At 38.1% G+C, this 20,847-nt stretch overlaps 2 protein-coding genes across 6 annotated transcripts in view; both read left to right on the top strand.

Moving 5' to 3' along the window:
- Window positions 1-28: 28 nt before the first annotated feature.
- Window positions 29-13,294, top strand: psmd2 (proteasome 26S subunit, non-ATPase 2). The gene is made up of 21 exons (XM_005805870.3): window positions 29-218; window positions 2,228-2,284; window positions 2,374-2,538; window positions 3,064-3,185; window positions 3,747-3,971; window positions 4,075-4,233; window positions 4,396-4,540; window positions 4,782-4,842; window positions 5,602-5,748; window positions 5,900-6,006; window positions 6,304-6,431; window positions 7,182-7,269; window positions 7,355-7,517; window positions 7,635-7,736; window positions 7,844-7,995; window positions 9,552-9,635; window positions 9,875-10,043; window positions 10,252-10,346; window positions 10,452-10,578; window positions 10,705-10,823; window positions 12,588-13,294. The coding sequence occupies exons 1-21, from the start codon at window positions 96-98 to the stop codon at window positions 12,768-12,770; spliced, it is 2,721 nt and encodes a 906-aa protein (XP_005805927.1). The 5' UTR covers window positions 29-95; the 3' UTR covers window positions 12,771-13,294.
- Window positions 13,295-15,336: 2,042 nt separating this feature from the next.
- The window catches only part of eif4g1 (eukaryotic translation initiation factor 4 gamma 1), a 37,245-nt gene continuing 31,734 nt past the window's right edge, over window positions 15,337-20,847 (top strand). For all 5 annotated transcript variants that reach the window (XM_023350838.1, XM_023350839.1, XM_023350840.1 and 2 more), the window contains exons 1-3: window positions 15,337-15,387; window positions 20,309-20,365; window positions 20,450-20,571. In XM_023350838.1, the coding sequence (XP_023206606.1) occupies window positions 20,497-20,571 (75 nt within the window). In that variant the 5' untranslated portion in view covers window positions 15,337-15,387; window positions 20,309-20,365; window positions 20,450-20,496. The remainder of the gene's footprint in view (window positions 15,388-20,308; window positions 20,366-20,449; window positions 20,572-20,847) is intronic.

Raw genomic sequence — 20,847 nt, forward strand, 5'->3', positions numbered from 1 at the left:
CCAGGGGCGCTCAAGGGTAAACACGCTGTACCGTCTTATCAGAAGAAGTCAATTACCAGTCGGCTCAGTTCCCTAGCTAACCGATAGCTACCACCATGGAAGAAGCAAAAAAGAAAGATAATAAGCCTACAGAAAAGGGGGGAGAGAAGGACAAGGATAAGGAAAAGGGACAACAGTCCCCTGGGAAAGAAAAAGAAAAGAAGGAGGAACAAGAACTAGTAAGTTTGGGGAGCGCAGTGATTCATTGAAAATGTGCTAACTAGAAGCGCAGGGGCTGGAGCAGATATTTGCCTTAGTCACCGTAGCTTTGACAACACCGACATACCGGGCCATAGTCACTGGTGTTTAATTATACCATCTAAAACACCTTGGTTTTCTGAATTGTATACATACCCCTTAAAAAGTTAACACTAATATGTACTTACAGCCGTAACAGGACAAATGACTGAAGTTCAAGCCCTTTAGCTACTGTTAGCCTAGCATTATCCCTCCTAGTGTGTTAGCTGTGCTACTAGCTAAACTTTACTGTATGACACAGCAGCTTGGGTTTAAACAATAACCCCACAGCAAAATGTGCTTTGTATTGATAGAACTGCATCTGTGATGAAGCTTATCTTAACCCTCTATGGCATGACTTTTTATTTTTGTGGGGAAGAAATATTTTCCTGCATTCTTTGGGAGCTTGGTGGTCCCTAATTACATGTCAATCATAAAATCGGACTCTGACACCTCCTGGAACCAGATTTGGGTTTGTTGCCTCAGGGTAACATTGGTCTAGAACACCAAGATTGTCTACACTGATTATGAGAAATGAAATACAAATCAAACAAAAACTATATTCATAAAAAAACTTTTTTTGGACAAAAATATGTCAAAAATCATGCCCCCCAAAAAATAAAATAAAGGAGCAATGTGAGGTACAGCTATGTGGTTTGTTGCCTGAGGGCAACGCCATGCCATAGAGGGTTAAGTTAAATTAAATGAACTGTGTGTCAAATTATTTTAAGTTTATTGAACACATTGACCTTAGTTACTGCTTTGTTTATATGTTTCCATACGTGTGACTTGTAACTCCACGGCGTATGAAAGTCGGAGTAAAGTGGGTAAAATTGGACAAGTCACCCACAAATATTCAGTCCATTGGGTGGTCTGCTGTTTACGGACCACGTACACTTACTGTCAACTCGGATATGTTCATCAGAAAATGTACGTAATTATTTTATTAACTAGAATAATCCAGCAGGCGTGCAATTCTAACACTTAAGATTATTTTTCATTAACTTTCCAGAGAGAGCATGATGATCAAACATCTCTGATTTTGTCTCGTTTGTTCAAATAGCATTTTTCCAAAATTGCTGTGGTAGATCCAAATGCAGCTTTGCAAGCCTGAATCATCCTGCCTTTTTGTGTTGTATAGAGAAGAGACTTTGTTGTTAGTTCACTTTCTTAAACTTTTACATTTTACTGACTTAGCTAGCTTTGGTACACAGAGTTTGTGATGTAGCTCCTAAGTTTTTAACCTCCTAGGCATGGTATTGACACACACCTCTATGGTACGGATAGAAAACTGCAAAAACTTGGTTTTGTAGAAGTGGTTTACAGCTGCTGATGAGCAATTATTTGAGTTAATTTAATTCAATCAAATTCAGTTTATTTATATAGCACCAACCAGTCCAATAATACATTCAATACATACATTCAATTGTAATTCTAGTTACTTGCATAGTGTCATTGAGTTTGTAGCAGTCTGTCATACTGAGCATGCATGTAGCAACAGTGGAGAAGAAAAGGCTCTTTCACAGGAAAATGTGAGTTTGAAATACGGACCATATACACAAAAATAGAAACAAAAGCATTATTTCAGGAGTACTTTCTATAGAAAAGAAAAGTTAAAAATTAATAAGTAGTACTAGCTTCTTTTGTGGCTTCTTCTCATGGACATAAAGAGTAAAAACACAGCTTTGACTATTGATGGAATCTGTTATGTCTTTTTGTGCTTTTAGACTGATAACTTAAAAAGATGATGAAGACTCAATAATTTTATCTTATCATTAAGTAAAACTATAACTGACCGGATGTATTTTCTTTTTTTCTAAACGGTGTCACTCTCCTGCGTTAATCACAATGGATGCACCATTATGATGCTTTTTCTTTCATTGCCTCTTTTGTAAAATGATCTTCTTTAATGTTTTATAATAACATTTTTAATTTTGTCACAATTTCTCAGTCAGAGGAAGACAAGCAGTTACAAGAAGATCTGGAGATGATGGTGGAGAGGCTGAGTGTGAGTATCCCAAACTTCTTTTCTTCTGCGTGTGTGTTAGGATGTTTGATCTTCAGCTGAGAATATTTTTTTTCTTGTTTTCTCAACAGGAGAAGAACACCTCATTGTATCGTCAAGCGCTAGAAGAGCTGAGGCGACAAATCCGCTCCTCAACCACCTCCATGACCTCCGTACCAAAGCCCCTGAAATTCCTGCGCCCACACTATGGCAAACTAAAGGAAATCTACGAGCGCATGATCCCCGGAGAGAATAAGGTGAGCCTCGTTTTTACTTTCTGTAGGGTTATATTTCATTCTAACATCAAAATGATCCCAATAATTGTTGTTTTGTAATTAACTTTTTATTTTTCACCACCAAGGGACATTGAGCACAGTTGTGTTCAGTCTTGGTTTGAGATAACTGCTGCATGTAAAACATGAGTCTTATTGCTTCCATTGCATCTTCACAGGAATCTGATCTTATTTCTGACAGATCATAAGTGCAGGACAGAAGCTGATTGTTTATAGGGGTTGTTATTGCTATTAAACTTTGCATGTAAAGCTGAACATCTAATAAGCTGACAACAGTGAGAGGAGAGTACTAGTGACAACAATTCCAGCATATAGTTAATTTAAACTCTTATGCATGTAATTAAATAGTAGTATTTGTGTGTGTAAAACAAACAAACAAAAAAAACAGGGCAATGATATCAGCTCTGAAATCTTCATGATGCCGCAGATATTGATATCTTCATACTTGAAGAGTTCTCGGTAAATGATTTATTTCTGTTTTTGTTGCAGCGATTCTGTGCAGATGTGGTGTCTGTATTGGCCATGACCATGAGCGGGGAGCGGGAATGTCTGAAGTACCGTCTGGTGGGCTCCCAGGAAGAGCTGGCCTCCTGGGGTCATGAATATGTCAGGTAAATAAATAAATAATGTTCTCTCAGATATGAATCACTACGTATGTAAAAACCTTCAGATAAAAGAAATGCAGAGATTTTGTGATGTTTCTTTTTGCTTTTCCTTTTGTTTTATTCATCTGTGGATGATCAGGTAGTCATTAGAATGCTTATTATGTTGGAAATCCCAATTGCATTTGTTTGGGTCAATAATAAAGCTGTGGTGTTTGTTTTGAAGAAGAAAATAAGAATTAGAAGAAATCTATTTTATCTTTTTCTACATGCAGTGTTTCAAAACTATTTGTTCTTAGTAAATTAGGTGTTGTTTCTACTTGCATATATTAATATCAACATATTTATGTATTTTAATCAGATATTTGACTGCACATATGGAAAGAAAGTCTTCAGTTAAACACAGAGAAACAAGATTTAAAAACTTGGATTATTTGCACTTCTCTGGTCTTCCCTCTGCAGTACAGAGTACAAGACATGGAGCATTTTAAAAGTTATGTAAAATTGTGTTATGACTTGTCAAGTCATAACACAATTGCTTATTCTCAAATTCTCTCCTGTTTCTGTTAGGCACCTTGCTGGTGAGGTGGCAAAAGAATGGCAGGAAGTGGAGGAGAATGACAAAGCCCAGCAGGACACTCTGCTCAAACTGGTGAAGGAGATTGTGCCCTACAATATGGCCCACAACGCAGAGCATGAGGCGTGTGACCTACTGATGGAGATCGAGAGGCTGGACATGCTGGGGGACTACATAGATGAAAACGCCTACGGAAAAGTCTGCCTGTACCTTACCAGGTTAGCGGAGGTTTTCGCCCTTTGCTCAGAAAACAGAGTTAATATTCAGAAATATATGTCTTCACTTTTGGATTCATGTCTTTTTTGTTTTTCTTTCTTTTAGCTGTGTGAGTTATGTTCCTGAGCCAGAAAACTCAGCCCTGCTGAGGTGCGCTTTGAACATCTTCAGAAAGTTTAACCGTTACCCAGAGGCCCTGCGGCTGGCCCTGATGCTCAACGACATGGAGCTGGTTGAAAACATCTTCACATCCTGCAAAGACATGTAAGGACACTGGACTTTTTGTTGTTGACCAACTGAAATATAACTATGCTATAAAAAACTAACAATCAAATGAACACTTGTTATATTAGCTTGTTGTTATGAAATCTCCCTGCCTTTGTGGATTTGTACTAAATACGTAGTTTTTGTGTCCTTTTCATGCAGAGTCATCCAGAAGCAGATGGCTTTTATGTTGGGCCGTCACGGCGTCTTCTTGGAGCTCAATGAAGACGTAGAAGACTATGAAGACTTGACAGAGATCATGTCCAACGTTCAGCTCAACAGCAACTTCTTGGCCTTGGCCAGAGAGGTAGGAGATGGTGGCCACAATGTGTTTTATAAAAAGTTACTGACATTTTTCTTTGTACTTTATTGGGAAGTGGTTTATCATTACTTCCAAGAGATATACACCTTAAATCCGTAGAGTTTAAATCACATGCAGCTTGATACTAAGAATTTGAAGACTAGTGTTGGAGATCAGATTCTGTGCTAATCACCTTGTCTATTTATGTTTGACTTTTATTTAATACAAAGTGTTTTGTTTATTCCAGCTGGATATCATGGAACCCAAAGTCCCAGATGACATCTATAAAACCCACCTGGAAAACAACAGTGAGTCTAACTCCCAGTATTTTATCAACTATAACAGAGAGCCATGTTTACTGCTTGTCCAGCTTAAAATTTGCCAAGAACTGCAAACATTACACAACTTTCTGAAAACTGACTCATCAGCTGGTGCTACAAAATGTGTTTTGTTTGTAGAAAAATTAAAGAACCACAGTTTCTTGCAAAGGGACGAAATGCATTTTCCAAATGTCCATATTTCTGGAAAATGAAGACAAAAAAGGAAATGTTTGTGACCCAATAATGAGAAAATTTGAAAAATGTCTTGTACCATTATTATTACTCTCTTATGGGCATTCCATCAAAAATATAACATAAAACAATCACAAGAGCTAATATTTTTTTCATGTTTGTTTTTGCCTTTTGATTTAGGCTGTGTGTAAATTTCATGAAATAAATTAATTATAAATGGGCCTGAAGCTTGTTTGACATTTAAAAAAGAAATTGTCAGGGCTCCTATGCAGTTTAGATAAGTCTGGAAAATAATCCACTCATTATTCCCTCCATTTTCTGCTCTTCCTTGCTTATTTTTCCAATTTGAAAATCAGCACAAAATAGAAATATTTTCCATCCAATACTACTCTAAGCCTTAGCTTGAAAAGCCCCGAGAACTCTAGAAATTTGAGTTATCAAACATAAAAACAATTGGAGCCGTGATTTAACAAGCTGCATTTCTTTCATGTGAACAGAATTATTTTTCAGTTGAACCCACTCTGTATTTGCTCACCTCTGTGCGACATGTGACAGGGTTTGGCGGCAGCGGCTCCCAGGTGGACTCGGCTCGTATGAATCTGGCCTCTTCCTTTGTGAATGGCTTCGTCAACGCAGCCTTTGGACAGGACAAGCTGCTCACAGATGATGGCAACAAGTGGCTGTACAAGAACAAAGATCATGGTAGAGGAACACACACCAAGCATACATACAACATTTTTCACAACAAATGTGAAAAATGAACATTTTTCACATTTGTTGTTGTAATACTGATTGTCTTTAGTAGATTCGTTGAGCTGCTGCTTGTTAATTTTTAAAAACTGAATGTCCTCAGGCATGCTGAGTGCTGCTGCTTCTCTGGGTATGATCCTGCTTTGGGACGTGGACGGTGGTCTGACTCAGATTGACAAATACCTCTACTCCTCTGAGGACTACATTAAGGTATAATGGGGCACATGCAATTGCTTATTGCAACAGGCTTGGTTTTGAATTTATATATTTGAAAATTGACCTGAAAAGGGATTGAGGATTTTGACAAATTTAGTCTATAAAATTAGAACCTTTTAACTTACAAGTGGCATCAGAATCAACTTTAAACAGCATGTCTGAATGTGGCTTAAACAGTCAGATTATCCTCACATCGGTTTTTGGCACTGCCTGCTCAGCCGGCTTTATGTTGGCACCAGCAGTGAAACTGCGTCATGGATAAACTGTCATTTCTGTCTTTGTGCTCTGCAGTCTGGTGCGCTCCTGGCCTGTGGTATTGTGAACTCTGGTGTGAGGAACGAGTGTGACCCAGCCCTGGCCCTGCTTTCAGACTACGTTCTCCACAACAGCAACGTCATGAGGATAGGCGCCATCTTTGGGTAAGGTTGCCTGTCTGTGGAGAAATTTTATGTTTTTATTCATATCAGAGCAGATTTCTTTTTTTCTTGTTTGCTTTCTGTTCTAAAAAATAATTTACAGATGACAGAAAATACTTTTTAAAAGTGGCTAATAGTTCAACCATCCCTTATTAGGGGCAGGTTATGATAATTTTTATTTAATTGCGTGAATAAAATCATAATACTAGCTGAAAGATCTAGCACGATCGCATAATTGTTTCAAAGATGTACTACTGATAATAATTTTATGCTGATGTGTTAAAAGATTAGGTATTAGCTGTAAAACCTATACCAAAGTCTAACTTGACTTGATGCTCAACATTCCTCATTTTAATTTTTTTTTTTTTTTATCTCAAATGAATTCTCATAAAACTGCTACTTTATTCTCCTAATATTACAACTTTATTCTGGTAATATGACTTTCCTCGTAATAAAAAAATAAAAATCTTGGCCCTAATCTTCCGTCATAGGGTTGACATAAATTCCAAGTTCAAATAAATAAAAGCTGCAAAGCTAACAAGATGGTAGGCCTTTAATGTGCTGACATCACTCTAAACTATGGAAACTCCAGGAGTGCATTGGTGAAAAAGAATCCAGATTGTCCAAAAACAAAATCTTTAAAAACAAAAATTTAATTAATCGATGATAGCAATTTATCGCCCAGCCCTTGCATAACGTAGATGTACAGATTAACATCTTTTTTTCTTTTTTTTTTACTCTCTCTGCTTGTAGACTGGGTCTTGCTTATGCAGGCTCCAACAGAGAAGACGTCCTCTCCCTGCTTCTTCCTGTCATGGGAGACTCCAAATCAAGCATGGAGGTACAACTAAAAGTCAATTTAGACCACCGTTTATTTTACTGGATATCAGTTCAGTACCGTTGAAGTGCTTGTGTAAAATGTGAAGGTGGTTGGCGTGACAGCACTGGCGTGCGGCATCATAGCGGTGGGGTCATGTAACGGTGACGTGACCTCCACCATCGTCCAGACCATCATGGAGAAGAACGAACAGGAGCTGAAGGACACTTACGCTCGTTGGCTTCCTCTGGGTTTGGGACTCAATCACCTGGGTATGCTCACAGTGTGAGGAGAATAAAATGATTGAATGCAAACTGTGAAGATTTGCAGACTGAATCACTTTTTTAAACTACGTTTCTGATTAAAGGAGGTCATTTTATTGTCCTCAGGTAAAGGGGAAGCAATTGAGACGACCCTGGCAGCTCTGCAGGTTGTTCCCGAACCATTCCGTAGCTTTGCTAACACATTAGTGGACATCTGTGCATATGCAGGTAAGCTTTCTTTATTCTTTTTTTTTGTTTGTTTTACTGTGTTAATATGTGGATACATATACCATATAGCAACTGATTAACCCTAAAAACTGCTTCTGTCCCTCTAGGGTCTGGGAATGTGCTGAAAGTGCAGCAGCTTCTCCATATCTGCAGTGAGCACTATGAAGCCAAGGACAAAGACAAGGATGAGGACAAAGACAAGAAAGATAAAAAAGACAAAGACAAGAAGGAGACAGCTGCTGATATGGGCTCTCACCAGGTGAGTATTTATTGACGTCATCTGTGATGTTGAACACCAAATCTGACGTCAGTGTTTTCAATCAATTGTTTTACAATTCCGTTATTTTTTTCGGAACAAACGTTCTAACAATTTTCTTCCAAATTGTTGTGTATGCTCTGTGCTCCCTTACTGCTGGCTGCAGTCTGCATGTGTTTAACCAAGTCAGGATTTTTTGTCTCTACTTATTGGATGACTGCAGTAAAGGCATCTTTTTCTTGGCATGGTTATTAGGTAACGGGGAAGTGCTGAAACGGCTCATTTTCCCTACACCAAGAAACATTAACTTATTAGTAGGAAACATGATTTTTGTTTTTTGACATAGTGTTAGGACTGTTTTACAAACAGTAAAGGCATAAATAGAAGTACAGAAACTTGCCAAAATGTTTTTTTTCTTAATGAATCCTCTGTAATATAGCATTGTATCCTACAAATAAGAAGATTTTTTTGATGACAGCAGAGTCTGTCTAACTTGTTGGTCTATCAATACTCTGATGACTCCAATCATCGCAGAACGTCTCAATAGATGGTAGGCATCACTGCTGCTCGATTTCAAAAGTTACTTCCACACATTTCTAAACGTTTCTTGTTGTATGTTGTGTCTGTAGTGTTCCGTTCATATTTCCTATTATTGCTCCATTCTTCCACATCAAAGAGTATGTCAAGATTTCCTCATTAGGTACTCATGCAACATTTTTATCTTCCAAATTGTGTTACTTCCTGCCGATAGAATAAAATATTAACAAATGCAAAAGTTACTTCCCACTTTATAGGTACACAAATGCATCGTGATAAGAAGCGATAGAGATGAAGCTGACTATATTTCTTATCTCAGAAGGAATGTTTGACTTCAGGCAACAAGTCTAAGCAGCTCTTTATCAGACATTTTCACACTTGAGCATCCCCATTTACAGTATGATTCAAGGCATAGAACAAGGTTCCCCTTTGTGTGTGGGCGTGTGTGTGTGTGTTATCAGACCAATTGTTGGTGCTTTTCACAGCCTCCAGGAGCCTTGAGGGGGACTGTTGAAGCGAGCGCCTTCGCCTATCAGTCTGCTTTGAAATGCTGTCTCACATAAAGCCTCTGGCTGCTGCTTTCTCCTCTAAAAAGTACATACATCCAGCTACAAGTATTATACCACCTCCTGTAAATCTAAAATTTACATTTGGATTAGCTTAATTTATACATAGAGCTTTAAAGCCTGGCACACATTAAGATTTTAAAAAATCACATGACTGGTTACTGCATCACAATCACATTAGAAAGATACAACTGACATTGATTAATTCACAGCAAATAGTGGATATTAGTGTGATTATTACTGGGGTTGGATGGGAAAAAGAGACAGGAGAAGGAGAAAAAGCTGCAGTAGTACTCATGGCTGTGTGAACGAGTCACACTTTGGTCACACAAGCAATCAAATGAAAAATATCAAGACACTACTTCATGTTTTTTGGACGCCATCTTTGGATTGTTGGATCTGTAAGTCAGGAGTTTCAATAAGAAGGTTTATGTTGACGTGTTTCTCTCCTTTCAGGGAGTTGCTGTTCTCGGCATCGCCCTGATTGCGATGGGAGAGGAAATTGGTTCGGAAATGGCTCTGCGAACATTTGGACACCTGGTCAGTTTTATTTATATTTTCATAACTTCTTCCTTTTACGTTATTGTCTGTTCTATTATGTCGCTCTCATTTCTGCTAACACCTGTTAATCTTTAGGTCAAAACTTCACTTTACTTCTACCATATTTTTATTTTGGGATAAGTCTAAGGGTTGCTGTTTTTATCAGTTTAAACCAGACAAATAATGTTGTGACTTTTTGTTCTTATTGATGCTAATGTTTTCATGTTTCACTCCTGCAGCTGCGCTATGGAGAGCCCACCCTGAGGCGAGCGGTACCCCTGGCCCTTGCTCTCATCTCTGTGTCCAACCCTCGTCTGAACATCCTGGACACCCTCAGCAAGTTCTCTCACGATGCTGACCCAGAGGTTTCCCACAACTCCATCTTTGCCATGGGCATGGTGGGCAGTGGTATGTGTCAGCATGATTAGTGTTTAAAAAATATTAGAATCTGCTTATCTAATATTATCTGTGAAATAATTTCTTAGACTTTCTTTTAATTCTTGACATTTCTTACAGAAAATACCTCTTAATACAGCTACAAGTTGGCTCTTTTTCATTTTCTTACATAAAGTCCCTTCAAAATGTAGTATAGTCTGAATTTAATTCCTGTCTTTAGGCACAAACAATGCCCGCTTGGCAGCCATGTTGCGACAGCTGGCCCAGTATCATGCTAAAGATCCCAACAATCTCTTCATGGTCCGACTGGCACAGGTGTGTGGCACAACAACGTGAAGCCTTCATCAGACGTTAGTGGATTTCTAGGAAACTGTGTATGTGTGAATATCTATTGAGCCTTTGTTGTTAATGCGTCCACAGGGTCTGACTCACCTGGGCAAAGGCACACTCACACTCTGTCCCTACCATAGTGACAGGCAGCTGATGAGTCAGGTTGCCGTGGCCGGACTACTCACCGTGCTCGTTTCCTTCCTTGACGTCAAGAACAGTGAGTTTATTTTTTTTTCTCTTGGTTCTCCACACACATTTGTTACTGTGTTGGCAGTGGAAAATTCAATATTTTTGTCAGTCGTCTGTGTTAATGAACCCATGTTGTTCATTGTGTGCATTTCAGTAATCCTGGGCAAGTCTCACTACATCCTCTATGGCCTGGTTGCTGCCATGCAGCCCCGTATGCTGGTTACATTCGATGAGGAGCTGCGACCGCTGCCTGTATCTGTTAGAGTTGGACAGGTAAAGACAAGAATAATTAGCCTTTCGTAAACCCACAAAAAAATTTTTTTTCAAATTGTAAACATTTTGAAAGGGATGTAATCTATTTTAGGGAGGATGCAAGTTCAGAGGAGATCAAACAGTTTCTTATTAAGCTGGTCTTTAATTTCAGGCAGCATAAATCAGTTTCACTGACATTTAATCTTGCAAAGCAGTGTAGTTAATTCTGAAGGCAGTTTGTTAAACTTTAAAGCTAAGTATTGCTTTCTCTCCACTAGAAAATTATGCTTAACTTTGTTTTTCCAGTCAAATAAAATCCATCAGAGTTGTAACGTTTGCAGTGTCACTAAATTAGTAAAAGATCTGCATGTATGAATACAAGTCAGCCACAGTATATTATGAAATATAGAGATGTGGAGTATTAGTTTGGCATAGTAGCAGAAATGTAGGGAACAAAATTATTAGCCATTTAAATTATTGACCCCAGATTATTGATCCTTTTGTATGGGTTTTGGAGAAACCTCATAAAATTTTAACAAACCTTCTGGAGATGTGCAGTTAGCTCAGATGTGAATGTTTGCAAGCAATGGCAAAAAAATGCTCAGTGTTATTGACCCAGTATCAGTAATGTAAAGCAGACTTCTTTGCAACAAGATTTTGTCAAAAGATAGCTTCAGGTCTCCTCTATAATATCCTGATCGTGCACAAGTTCCTTAGATATTCATTTTGTCTTTTTACTGTGAGTAGTGATTCTACATAAGTAAAATCTTTTACATAAGTAGCGATTTAAATTTACTTAAATTGATGGTTAGTTGAGACTATGATTATGATGTAAAATGTTAAGATTTAATCAATGTGGGAATATGATGTAATTGTGAATTTGTAAAATGATGGATCAATCGGAATGAACTTGTCTTCTGACATTCTTACAACCACTTAGCCAATTCTAATTTCCCATTAAAATTCACAGACCTTTTTTCTTATTCATTATTCATAATCACTTATAAATAATAAATGATTATTCATTAAATAATCATTAATTATTTGTATTAGAAACATAATTTAGATCATACTGGATGTGTTAGAAAACAGTTGACATAAAACTTGTTTTTTATTAACAGGCTAAAGGATTTTTGAGTTGGCAATTCAAAGTGTCTTTGGCCTTTTATATTAGCTGTTGGTGTGGTTGTGTATTATACAGCAGTCTTTTTGTTTGTTACCTTCAGAGAATCCTTATTTCCAAAAGGCTTAGAGAATGTTTCACAACACAAGTCGAAAGCTCCAGAGTTTTCAGCTTTGCTGTTATCTGTTGAACAATATTGATCTTTCCTGAATAGCATTTCAAAAAAAGAAAACTTTTCTTTCTATATAGTTATTTTTTCTTTTAGCTGTATTGCTTCAGATTTCAACAATAGCTAACTTCTTAAATCAGTAATAGCATGCAATTAAAGAGTGCTGTTGTTGGTGCTTAGGAATAATGTGTGCTTTTTTGGGGGGTGGGGTAAGTCTCTGATTGTTCTTTTTTTTCAGTGAGCTTCTAGATATCACTTTCTGTTTTATAGTACTTTCTATTTTAATCTGATACTCTAAACAAATCCCTCATATGGACTGATTTGTTCTCCTGGTGATTTAAATAAAACAAGATATTTTTTGGTACCAAAATCTATGACTTCACTTTCAAAAGCCTTTACCAGCTTCTAAACTTGATATACTCTAACCTTTGGACAGTGAGGATGGAAGAAAATGAAAATTAATCGCATGTTTGTTGGGTTTTTTTCCCCACAGGCTGTAGATGTTGTAGGTCAGGCAGGCAAACCCAAGGCCATCACAGGTTTCCAGACTCACACCACACCAGTGCTGCTGGCTCACGGAGAGAGGGCGGAGCTGGCCACAGAGGAATACCTCCCCGTCACACCAATCCTGGAGGGATTTGTTATCCTCCGCAAGAACCCCAACTATGAGACCTAGACTGCACCCGTTTTCTCTGGCCTTTCCTTGTGTCTGAGGGTTGTCCTTCGAGGCTATTGGCAGTTGTTGTTTGGTTGTTGATTGCATTGCTGAAAGGACTCAAAACAAGCCCATCATCATTTGTTGTCTGTTGCCCAGCTCCAGCACTCTTTAACATGGATGGATGGGGTGTGTTTGGTTGGAGCGCTATAAAAAGGAGGATAAATTGGAATCCTTTTCAACCCAAGTGGTTTTCACATTGCTCTAATTTTGATCCACTTTCTCCTCACATGCTGACCCAGTTCTTTGACTGACCTGGGACCAGTTTATTGAGATGGAACCTGTGTCACTCTCCTGTAAAGTTTTCAGTCATGAATAACCGATCCTGATTGAACATCAGGTATTTTCATTAGCAGACGTCCTTGGCCAACTTTTGTAACTAGAGCATTTAAAGTTATGTATTCTACATCTCTTTTGTTTTCTTTTTTGTTTGTTTTTTCTTTTGTTACAGTGCTGTAAAAGGTTAAATCAACAATAAAAACAGCTCGATGGAAATGTAATGATTGTGTGAATTTGTAGTTTGTTATATAAGCTTTTTTTAAACCATTTGTTCCATCAATCATAATTGTCCAGGATTATATCCACAACTTAAACATCTCTCTAACCATAAGACCAGAAAGATTTAAAGAGGAGCAGAAAAACCAAATGAGGTGGATTAGCTGTGCTTGCCAATATGTTGTGTCCAGGACATGTTAAATATTATCTCTGCTTTCTGGATATGGAGTTGTTTGCATTTTGAGACTGTCTCAGAGCAACAGTTTTTAGTCCGGGGCCTTTTCAAATTGGTTGCAAGACTGGCTGCTTCTGGTGATCTTTCCTGCCCACAGACAGCATCATCATCCACAACGAGTCTTTAAAGGTACTTTGATTATATGATTTAAGGCATTTTGTGTTCCTTTAGGATAAACTGCTTCTGAATTTAGTTGAATTCTCAAAATTCTATGTTGTACTACTCATAAGTGTGCATTAATCAGTTTCACTGCTTAAAATTGAAACTGGTATCTTATGTAAATGGATAAGGTGTGTTTTGAGTTATAATACATTATGTTAAACTTTTTATTTGGGGAAAAATATTTTCTAAATATTTTTATGCATTTCTTTTTTTCAGGATAAAACAAGATTCCATGCTGCTCACCCCAGAGGAGAAATAAAAGTAAAAACTAAACATGAAGGTATTGACTATTTGGAAGACAAGACTAAAAAAAGGACAGCAACAGTATTAATTTTGTTTAATAGTGCATTGATTTTTAAACTGAATGCTTTTTGTTTGATTCACCTCAACTCTTAGTTTTTTTATCTTAGCACTAGCATTAATAAATCTCAGAATGTAATTTAACAAACTATTGGATCTGGACAACTTTAAATTTATGCTGCGGTGGATTTATGGTTCTTAAATCTGGTCAAAATGCAAAAACATTTAACCCAAGCAAGGAAGTTTTTACAAAAAAAATAAAGGTTGCAGAGTTTTTTATAAAATTAATTTAACCTGGTCTATAAATGCCACAAAACCAGTGGAACCTTCAGATAAGATATGACACGAGCAGGTTTAAAGTTAGTATTTTGAACTTAAATGTCCAGCTTCTATCAAATTTGAAAGGAAAATATTGAAATTTGACTCTGCAAAAATATGTAACTTTGTAATGAAAAATGTGAAGGAATACATGGCTCACATTCTAAATTATGCTTGTTTCCATTGCCTGGATATCCTGACAAGCAATGGATACGAAAGAGAGATTGGGGCCACTGAAGAAAAAGAAATCTGAGTTTAATTTCATACGTCTAATGTTTTTCTCTGAATTTTTACTTTATCTCTTAGTCAGAATACTGTCTTCAATCTCAATATTATTATTACTTTTTATGTCCCTGACCTGCTGACTTATTTGGGATGCTGCTTTTTTTTAATAAAAAGGATTAGTAATGGCCAATCCATATGGGAACCACAGTTTCTATCTCAAAAACTAGCTGAAGAAAAGTAGAAAGTCATCCCATTCAAAATAGATTTGATTATAATGAGGCTGGCACAATACAAAGTTGTAATATCCCAGCGAAGGAACCAAAATTGTATCGACTTTGTCACTGATACTCACAATTAAGCTTTTCATACACAAGACATGTTTGAAATCTTTCTTTTATTAGTATAACATACTTTGCCAGAAGACAAGAGGGAGATCCCAGCTAACTTGGATTTTGACAGATTGGTGTAAACTGCATTAAACTGTAATAAACGGTGGCAGGCACAAAGAGTTACTAAATTAACCAAAGTAAGGATTGAATCCCAAAATAATCTTTGGAATACCATTTTTGAACACTTTCCTGAAGTCCTTTTTTTACTTTTAAATTTCCATTAAAACTTTGGAGCTTGAACCTGTTTAAACTGCAAACATAAGATGACACTTTCTCAGTTTTAAGCACATTAATACTTGTTATTAGATTATTGCTGATATGAAAGTATCCATAGTGCGAATGAATGATCACTGCCTGGGACGTTTTCACGTGACTAGTTTTGGCCGGAATTAGTAGCTACCGGCTTCCGGGGAGCTTTCCGTCCGTCCGGCTCTGCGGACTCAAGGAGAGAAAGGTAACACCGCGGTCCTCGGCCAAATTCTTCATTAAAATATCTAGTTCTTCTTATATCTACCACAGGATATTGACTTTGACTATCTGGGGATAAGTTAAATGTCAGTGTCATAGTTTTATTCCCGGCACATTGCTCTGTGGTGGGACTTTGTAGAGTGCTGACTGCTGCTCCTGCTGTTTTCAGGGATTAGCTAGCGCTAGTTAGCATTGTGTGCTAGACGACGTGGGTGTTCTTTCTTCGCTATGGGCTACGCTGACTAGCAAGCTAGCTACAGCGTACTACCAGTACGAGTCCTTACTCATGTGACCTGATGGATAATCTGTGCTATCCACTACATCTACGAAGAAATAGACTGACAGTAGCATCAGTGCTTAGCGTTATTTCTACTGTAGCTATCCAGCCGTATACTGCATCGCTAGCTGTTAAACCACTTTGATTGTACCCTATTTGCTTTAGCTGTGGCAGAAAGTGATGGGACATACGTTTCACGGTTTGTGTTTAAAACAAAAATCTGGAACAGTTTCAGACCAGAACATGCCTGTGATGATTTGATAGCCGGAGCCATTTGATTACCATGCAATTTTGGTGCCAGCAATCTGAGACGTGTGGTTTCTACGGTGAGGAATCCAAACATCACAGTCCGACTCTGTTATCTGTCCACGAGACAAACTGTTCTCTGCGTTCGTTTTAAAGATAAAACACGAAAAAAATATATCATGTTACGTGTATTTTAAATAAGCTTCAGTGTATTTATCGTCTTTTGTACCGTTCTTGAAGTTTTGCTAACTGCGATGCCCTCTGAGCGGGGGCAAAGCAGGACAAGGAGTCTGTAAATGTTGGATTTCATTTGAGCATCATCTGGGATACCGCATCTGCAGCATTGCAACAGTGGACGCTGCTGCAAAGGCTGGCAGCGTTGGCAGGTGTGTGTTAGGGTGCGAAATAAGAAAACAATCACTATTCTTTTGTGATTCTGGTGCTATCATGTGCAGCGCTGATCCAACGCTCATGTTAATATTTCGCCAGTGAGAAGCCACTGAGTACCGATCAAGAGCTTTCACTTCAGTCAGTATCTTTTATTGATTATCACGTCTGGCTAATTCTTGGCTTGACAGAATTCATGTTTTGAGACACGCATGGTTGTCATAGCTAAAAACGGGCCTAGGCGTGGTTGGCGTGAAGCCGGCTGCTGGGCGGCGTATCGCGCCAACAGCGGGAGGAACCACGTGGTGAATCCAGGTTGGGCCTAGGAAAGTTAGCATGATGGCTAACCGGTTGCTGAGCAGAGCTCGGAACTGTCCCGGCATTCCTGCTCCTTGTTTACAGGCGCTTATGTTTGGTAAAAGTGCTTCTTATGAATGAATTTAACGCCAAGGCACGTTAGTGGATGTCATCGTAACGCATTGCTTGCACGTAGTCAGACACGCCCCTGTGTCATAACACAGCTATGCCCTCACTTTGCATTAAATACGTGTTGGTGATTATTGTTTGAACCATAATGTACTGAGATTGGTGAGAACAGAAGGCTTAAATGTTCGTTTTTGAGCTATTTGTTGCTGCAGAAGTGACGATCCTGATGTTCAACACTGCAGACATGTGACACTAGCAGGAGATGTGAGTCCAAAATGGACGTTGTTTACTCTGCATAACATATAGACATGTTTACCCCAAATATTTCTTTCTTTGTTGGCAAACAACTGCCATTGTGATGCAGGGATGTCAGGCATGCTTCAACCAGAATCTCAGAGCAGAGATTTTATCACAGCACAAATGTATGGTGTGTAAGAACCAGGCTGTCACAATTTTGTTGCCACATGCCCTGAGTTTATGCATGAGTGGGCTCTGGCAAAATGCTTTGAAGGATGGCGGAGGGAGAGGAGGAATATGATGACAGGTGTTGTGATGCCTAGTTGCCGAGGCATAATGTTTACTGCATGCAAATCCTTTTCACTGTGGACTGTGTCAATAGTTTGTCATTCACTTAAATAGATTATTCCCTGCTGATTGCTGGCTATATTCATCAGACTAGTTGAGATAACACTATAATGGTATTGTTTTTGTATTTGTAGCTCTGTGAGTCAGGAGCTGTGAACTGATTTCAAAACTGAGATTTCTTTTGGATCACTTATTGAAGAGGTGATTGTGTCATCAGTTCTAGAAGGAGTTGTTTTAAAGCCAGGAAGAGGAAACCAAAACTTAATGACAAAGTTATCTGCATTGTTTGGGTTCTAGACCAGAAGCTAAAACTTCTGATAACAAACTTGGGATCTTTCCTTAGTAATAACTTGCACACAGAAAAAAAAAAAAATGTTATTGCTCAGGCGTAGCATGTACTGATTGGAATGCATCAAGTTTTAAGTGTCAGGTCTAGCTGAAGAACACAGGCTTATTATTGTCACCACCCAGTTTCATTCTCCTAATAAATGCTTCACATCTACTCTTACTCACACCGCCAAGTACAGTGAGTACTTGGCGGTGTACTCACTGCCAAGTGAGTACAGATTGGGCTGAAACATATATAATGACATGTGTTTCATATCAGTCTATCAATAATTATAGATACATTTTTGTTTTAAATATCTGAAATGCTACCATACTGGTGGCACGGTCTTTCCTTTTTTATCCAGTTATTCCACCACGCAATTGTTTTGTTTTTGTGCAGTTTAGGCACAGTGGGAAACCCTGAAACTGCTGCTTCACAAATTAATCAACAGGTTGTCGCTAGGTTACCATTGAATGAGCGAGTTAGTTGAAGCCACCAACCTTGTTTTAGCGGTTGAGTGGCTAAAGTCTTTCCTCTGCCTACATTCCCCAGAATACTGTGCGGTTTAGTATTGTAGTTCTGTGAAACTATTTAATATTCCATGTGATGCATGATCTATTGATATTGATCACATGTCTATTGCAATATATATTATTTATTCATTGTCCAGCCTTCGCTGCAGATGAGGTTTCAAATGACTGATGTCGATGCAGTAAGATCACTGAATCGAGATGAATTATCTTCAGTCTGTTTTCTTTAAAGCAATAATCTGACCAGTGTGAATGAGTGAATATGACACATAGACGTTTTATATCCATGTGACACAAGCTCACCATAATATCATAAAGCTTTGCTTTTGCTTCTTTTTTCTTCTTGTGCAACCCGCCACCTCTACCACATTAGCTTGTTGTTAGATGTAAGGGTGCTCAATATGTTTTCTTTCCAGTATCAGTGAAGGCAATGTTCATATCACAAAGGAGTGTTGAGAGTGCCATAATTAACTAACATAACAGTGTTATGATTTAGCATTTTTCATGCTGAGTTGCCAGTTGGATGGAATCTCATGGCATCAGAAGAAAATAAGGATTTATCGCACCTGATATCGTCATTGCAAGATTTTCTATTGTTTTCTTTTTCTTCTTTTCATTCTCCTTTCTTCCACTCCTTCTCTTCTCTTTTTCTGTGACAGCAGTTGTATCACTGTGAAATTTTGAGGTGCAATAAAAGCACCTCTGTGCTCCTGTTTGGATAGCTTTCAGACAGTTTTTGCAGGAGGATTACTTTTATGCTTTTTAGTCCATCATATCTCTTGTTTCAAAAATATTACTACTATACAAAAGGAATGCAGCCCAATTGGGGTATGGTGTGCTGACTGACCAGAGAAAGACTGAAATCTTGAGTTCAAAACTGACCTCTTTATTGTTCAGCTTGAAACGGGATGAAAATGAAAAGTTTTCTGAGAAATTAAGTAAAGTCAAATGTGGACAGTCAGAGTTGGTTTAATGCAAAGATTTTTTACTGTGGCTGAATGCAGCGAGGCCAGTGTAGTATTTATGTTTGCATTTGAAGAGGCATTAATCTGAGTTTGTCTGCAGCAAACAGGTGCTCCGCCACTCTCCATTACTGGGTCATTATGCTTATGCAATAGCTGGAGGAGCATGTTTCTGAAATGGGGGTGTCTGGACCCTTGTGGTGCTCGCATGTTGAGGCGGCTCAGATGACAGGACGGCGTGTGAAAGCAGCACAGTGAGATGTGGAGTGCAGTGGGAGCTTTGCTTCACTTTCTCTTCAAACTTTTTTTTTTTTAGTTCTGCATACATAAATGTCTGATGGTTAAATGTTTAATTAGTTAGGCAAGTTTGCTTAGCGTTGTGCTCCAAATCCAATAGGTTTTATTTGTGTGGTTTCCAGTTCACCAGAGGAAAGCCCATGAGACAGTTTCTGTCTTTTATTGATCCCATTCAGCCCTGTTTATTTATTTAACATTTTATTTTCTTTCCAGTCCCTACATGGCCTGGGAAGTGTGATTTAGACTTTGACTGGTGCTGTTTGTTCTCTTCCCCGACTTCCAACATTTCAACGGTTTTATCCTGTCTTCATATCTTGCTTGAATCAATAACTGCAGAACTTTAAATGTTAATGTCTTCACCAGCGTTTTGTCTAAGCTGGTGATGCCATCTGGCTGAATGAATGGAAACTATTACTCAGTTAAAAGCAAATGTAGTCATGCCATTCTTTTTGTTTGTGTGGGTATAGTTATGAAAAAATCAGGGGTTATAGTCCCTTCTGCAGTGTGATTTCCTATAAAAACACCCTTATATTACCATGACTTATGGCTTTTACACTGTTGCTTTCTTTTGTTTTGTCAGTAAGGGTGGAGGGTGAGCAGATTGGTGTAGAAGTTTCATATTCATAGGCACAATTAGTGAGGCAGTTTTTAAAAAGTTAAATACATGTCACTGCAGCCATGAGGTTTGAGCGTTTGTGTTTGGAAACACAAAAATGTAACATAGGGCATTTTTTTTATCTACTTGTTTGTGGTCAGTGGTGTTTTTGCTCTTTAATCAACTGAGAAACAAGTAATTAAATTCTGTTAAGTGTTGAAAATGTACATGAAGCCAGAACATTGTCATTATTATGAGTTTTTCTGTCTTTCAGGAAAAATATTCTTCCACGCAGAAACTACTCTTTGGACCTAAAAGGAAAATCATAAATGTAAATCTTTTTTTATTGTTGTTTTTAACACATCTTAACCTTTTTATTGCACCAACTGAGGCCTTCTGTTTTCTATTTTGTTAGACTTTTACACAGGTCCACATCTGCCTCCTCATGCAGAACCCCATGAAATGAATAAAGCACCACAACCTATAACAGGACTCCCCTCTGCCCCTCACCCTGATTCCTCCCCTGGTGTTTCACAGGTAAGTCTCAATGTACTCGTGAAATTCATAAAGTTTAATCTCACTGAGGTTCATCAGATGAGAAAAAAATCCAAGCAGTTGATCATGTTGGCCTAAATATATTGTAATTTTTATTATAACCTAAAAGTTGCTGTTAATGGTTTATAAAAAAATCACAATTACTTCAAAATTTGCATGTTTGTTATATTTTTTGCCTATTGAGGTTGCCATGTTTTCACCTGTGCAAAGCATGCTGGGTTGATGATGTGGGTAGGTCATAGTGGACTCTGCGTCTGA

The sequence above is a fragment of the Xiphophorus maculatus genome, chromosome 18 (assembly GCF_002775205.1).
Source record: "Xiphophorus maculatus strain JP 163 A chromosome 18, X_maculatus-5.0-male, whole genome shotgun sequence".
NCBI lineage: Eukaryota > Metazoa > Chordata > Actinopteri > Cyprinodontiformes > Poeciliidae > Xiphophorus > Xiphophorus maculatus.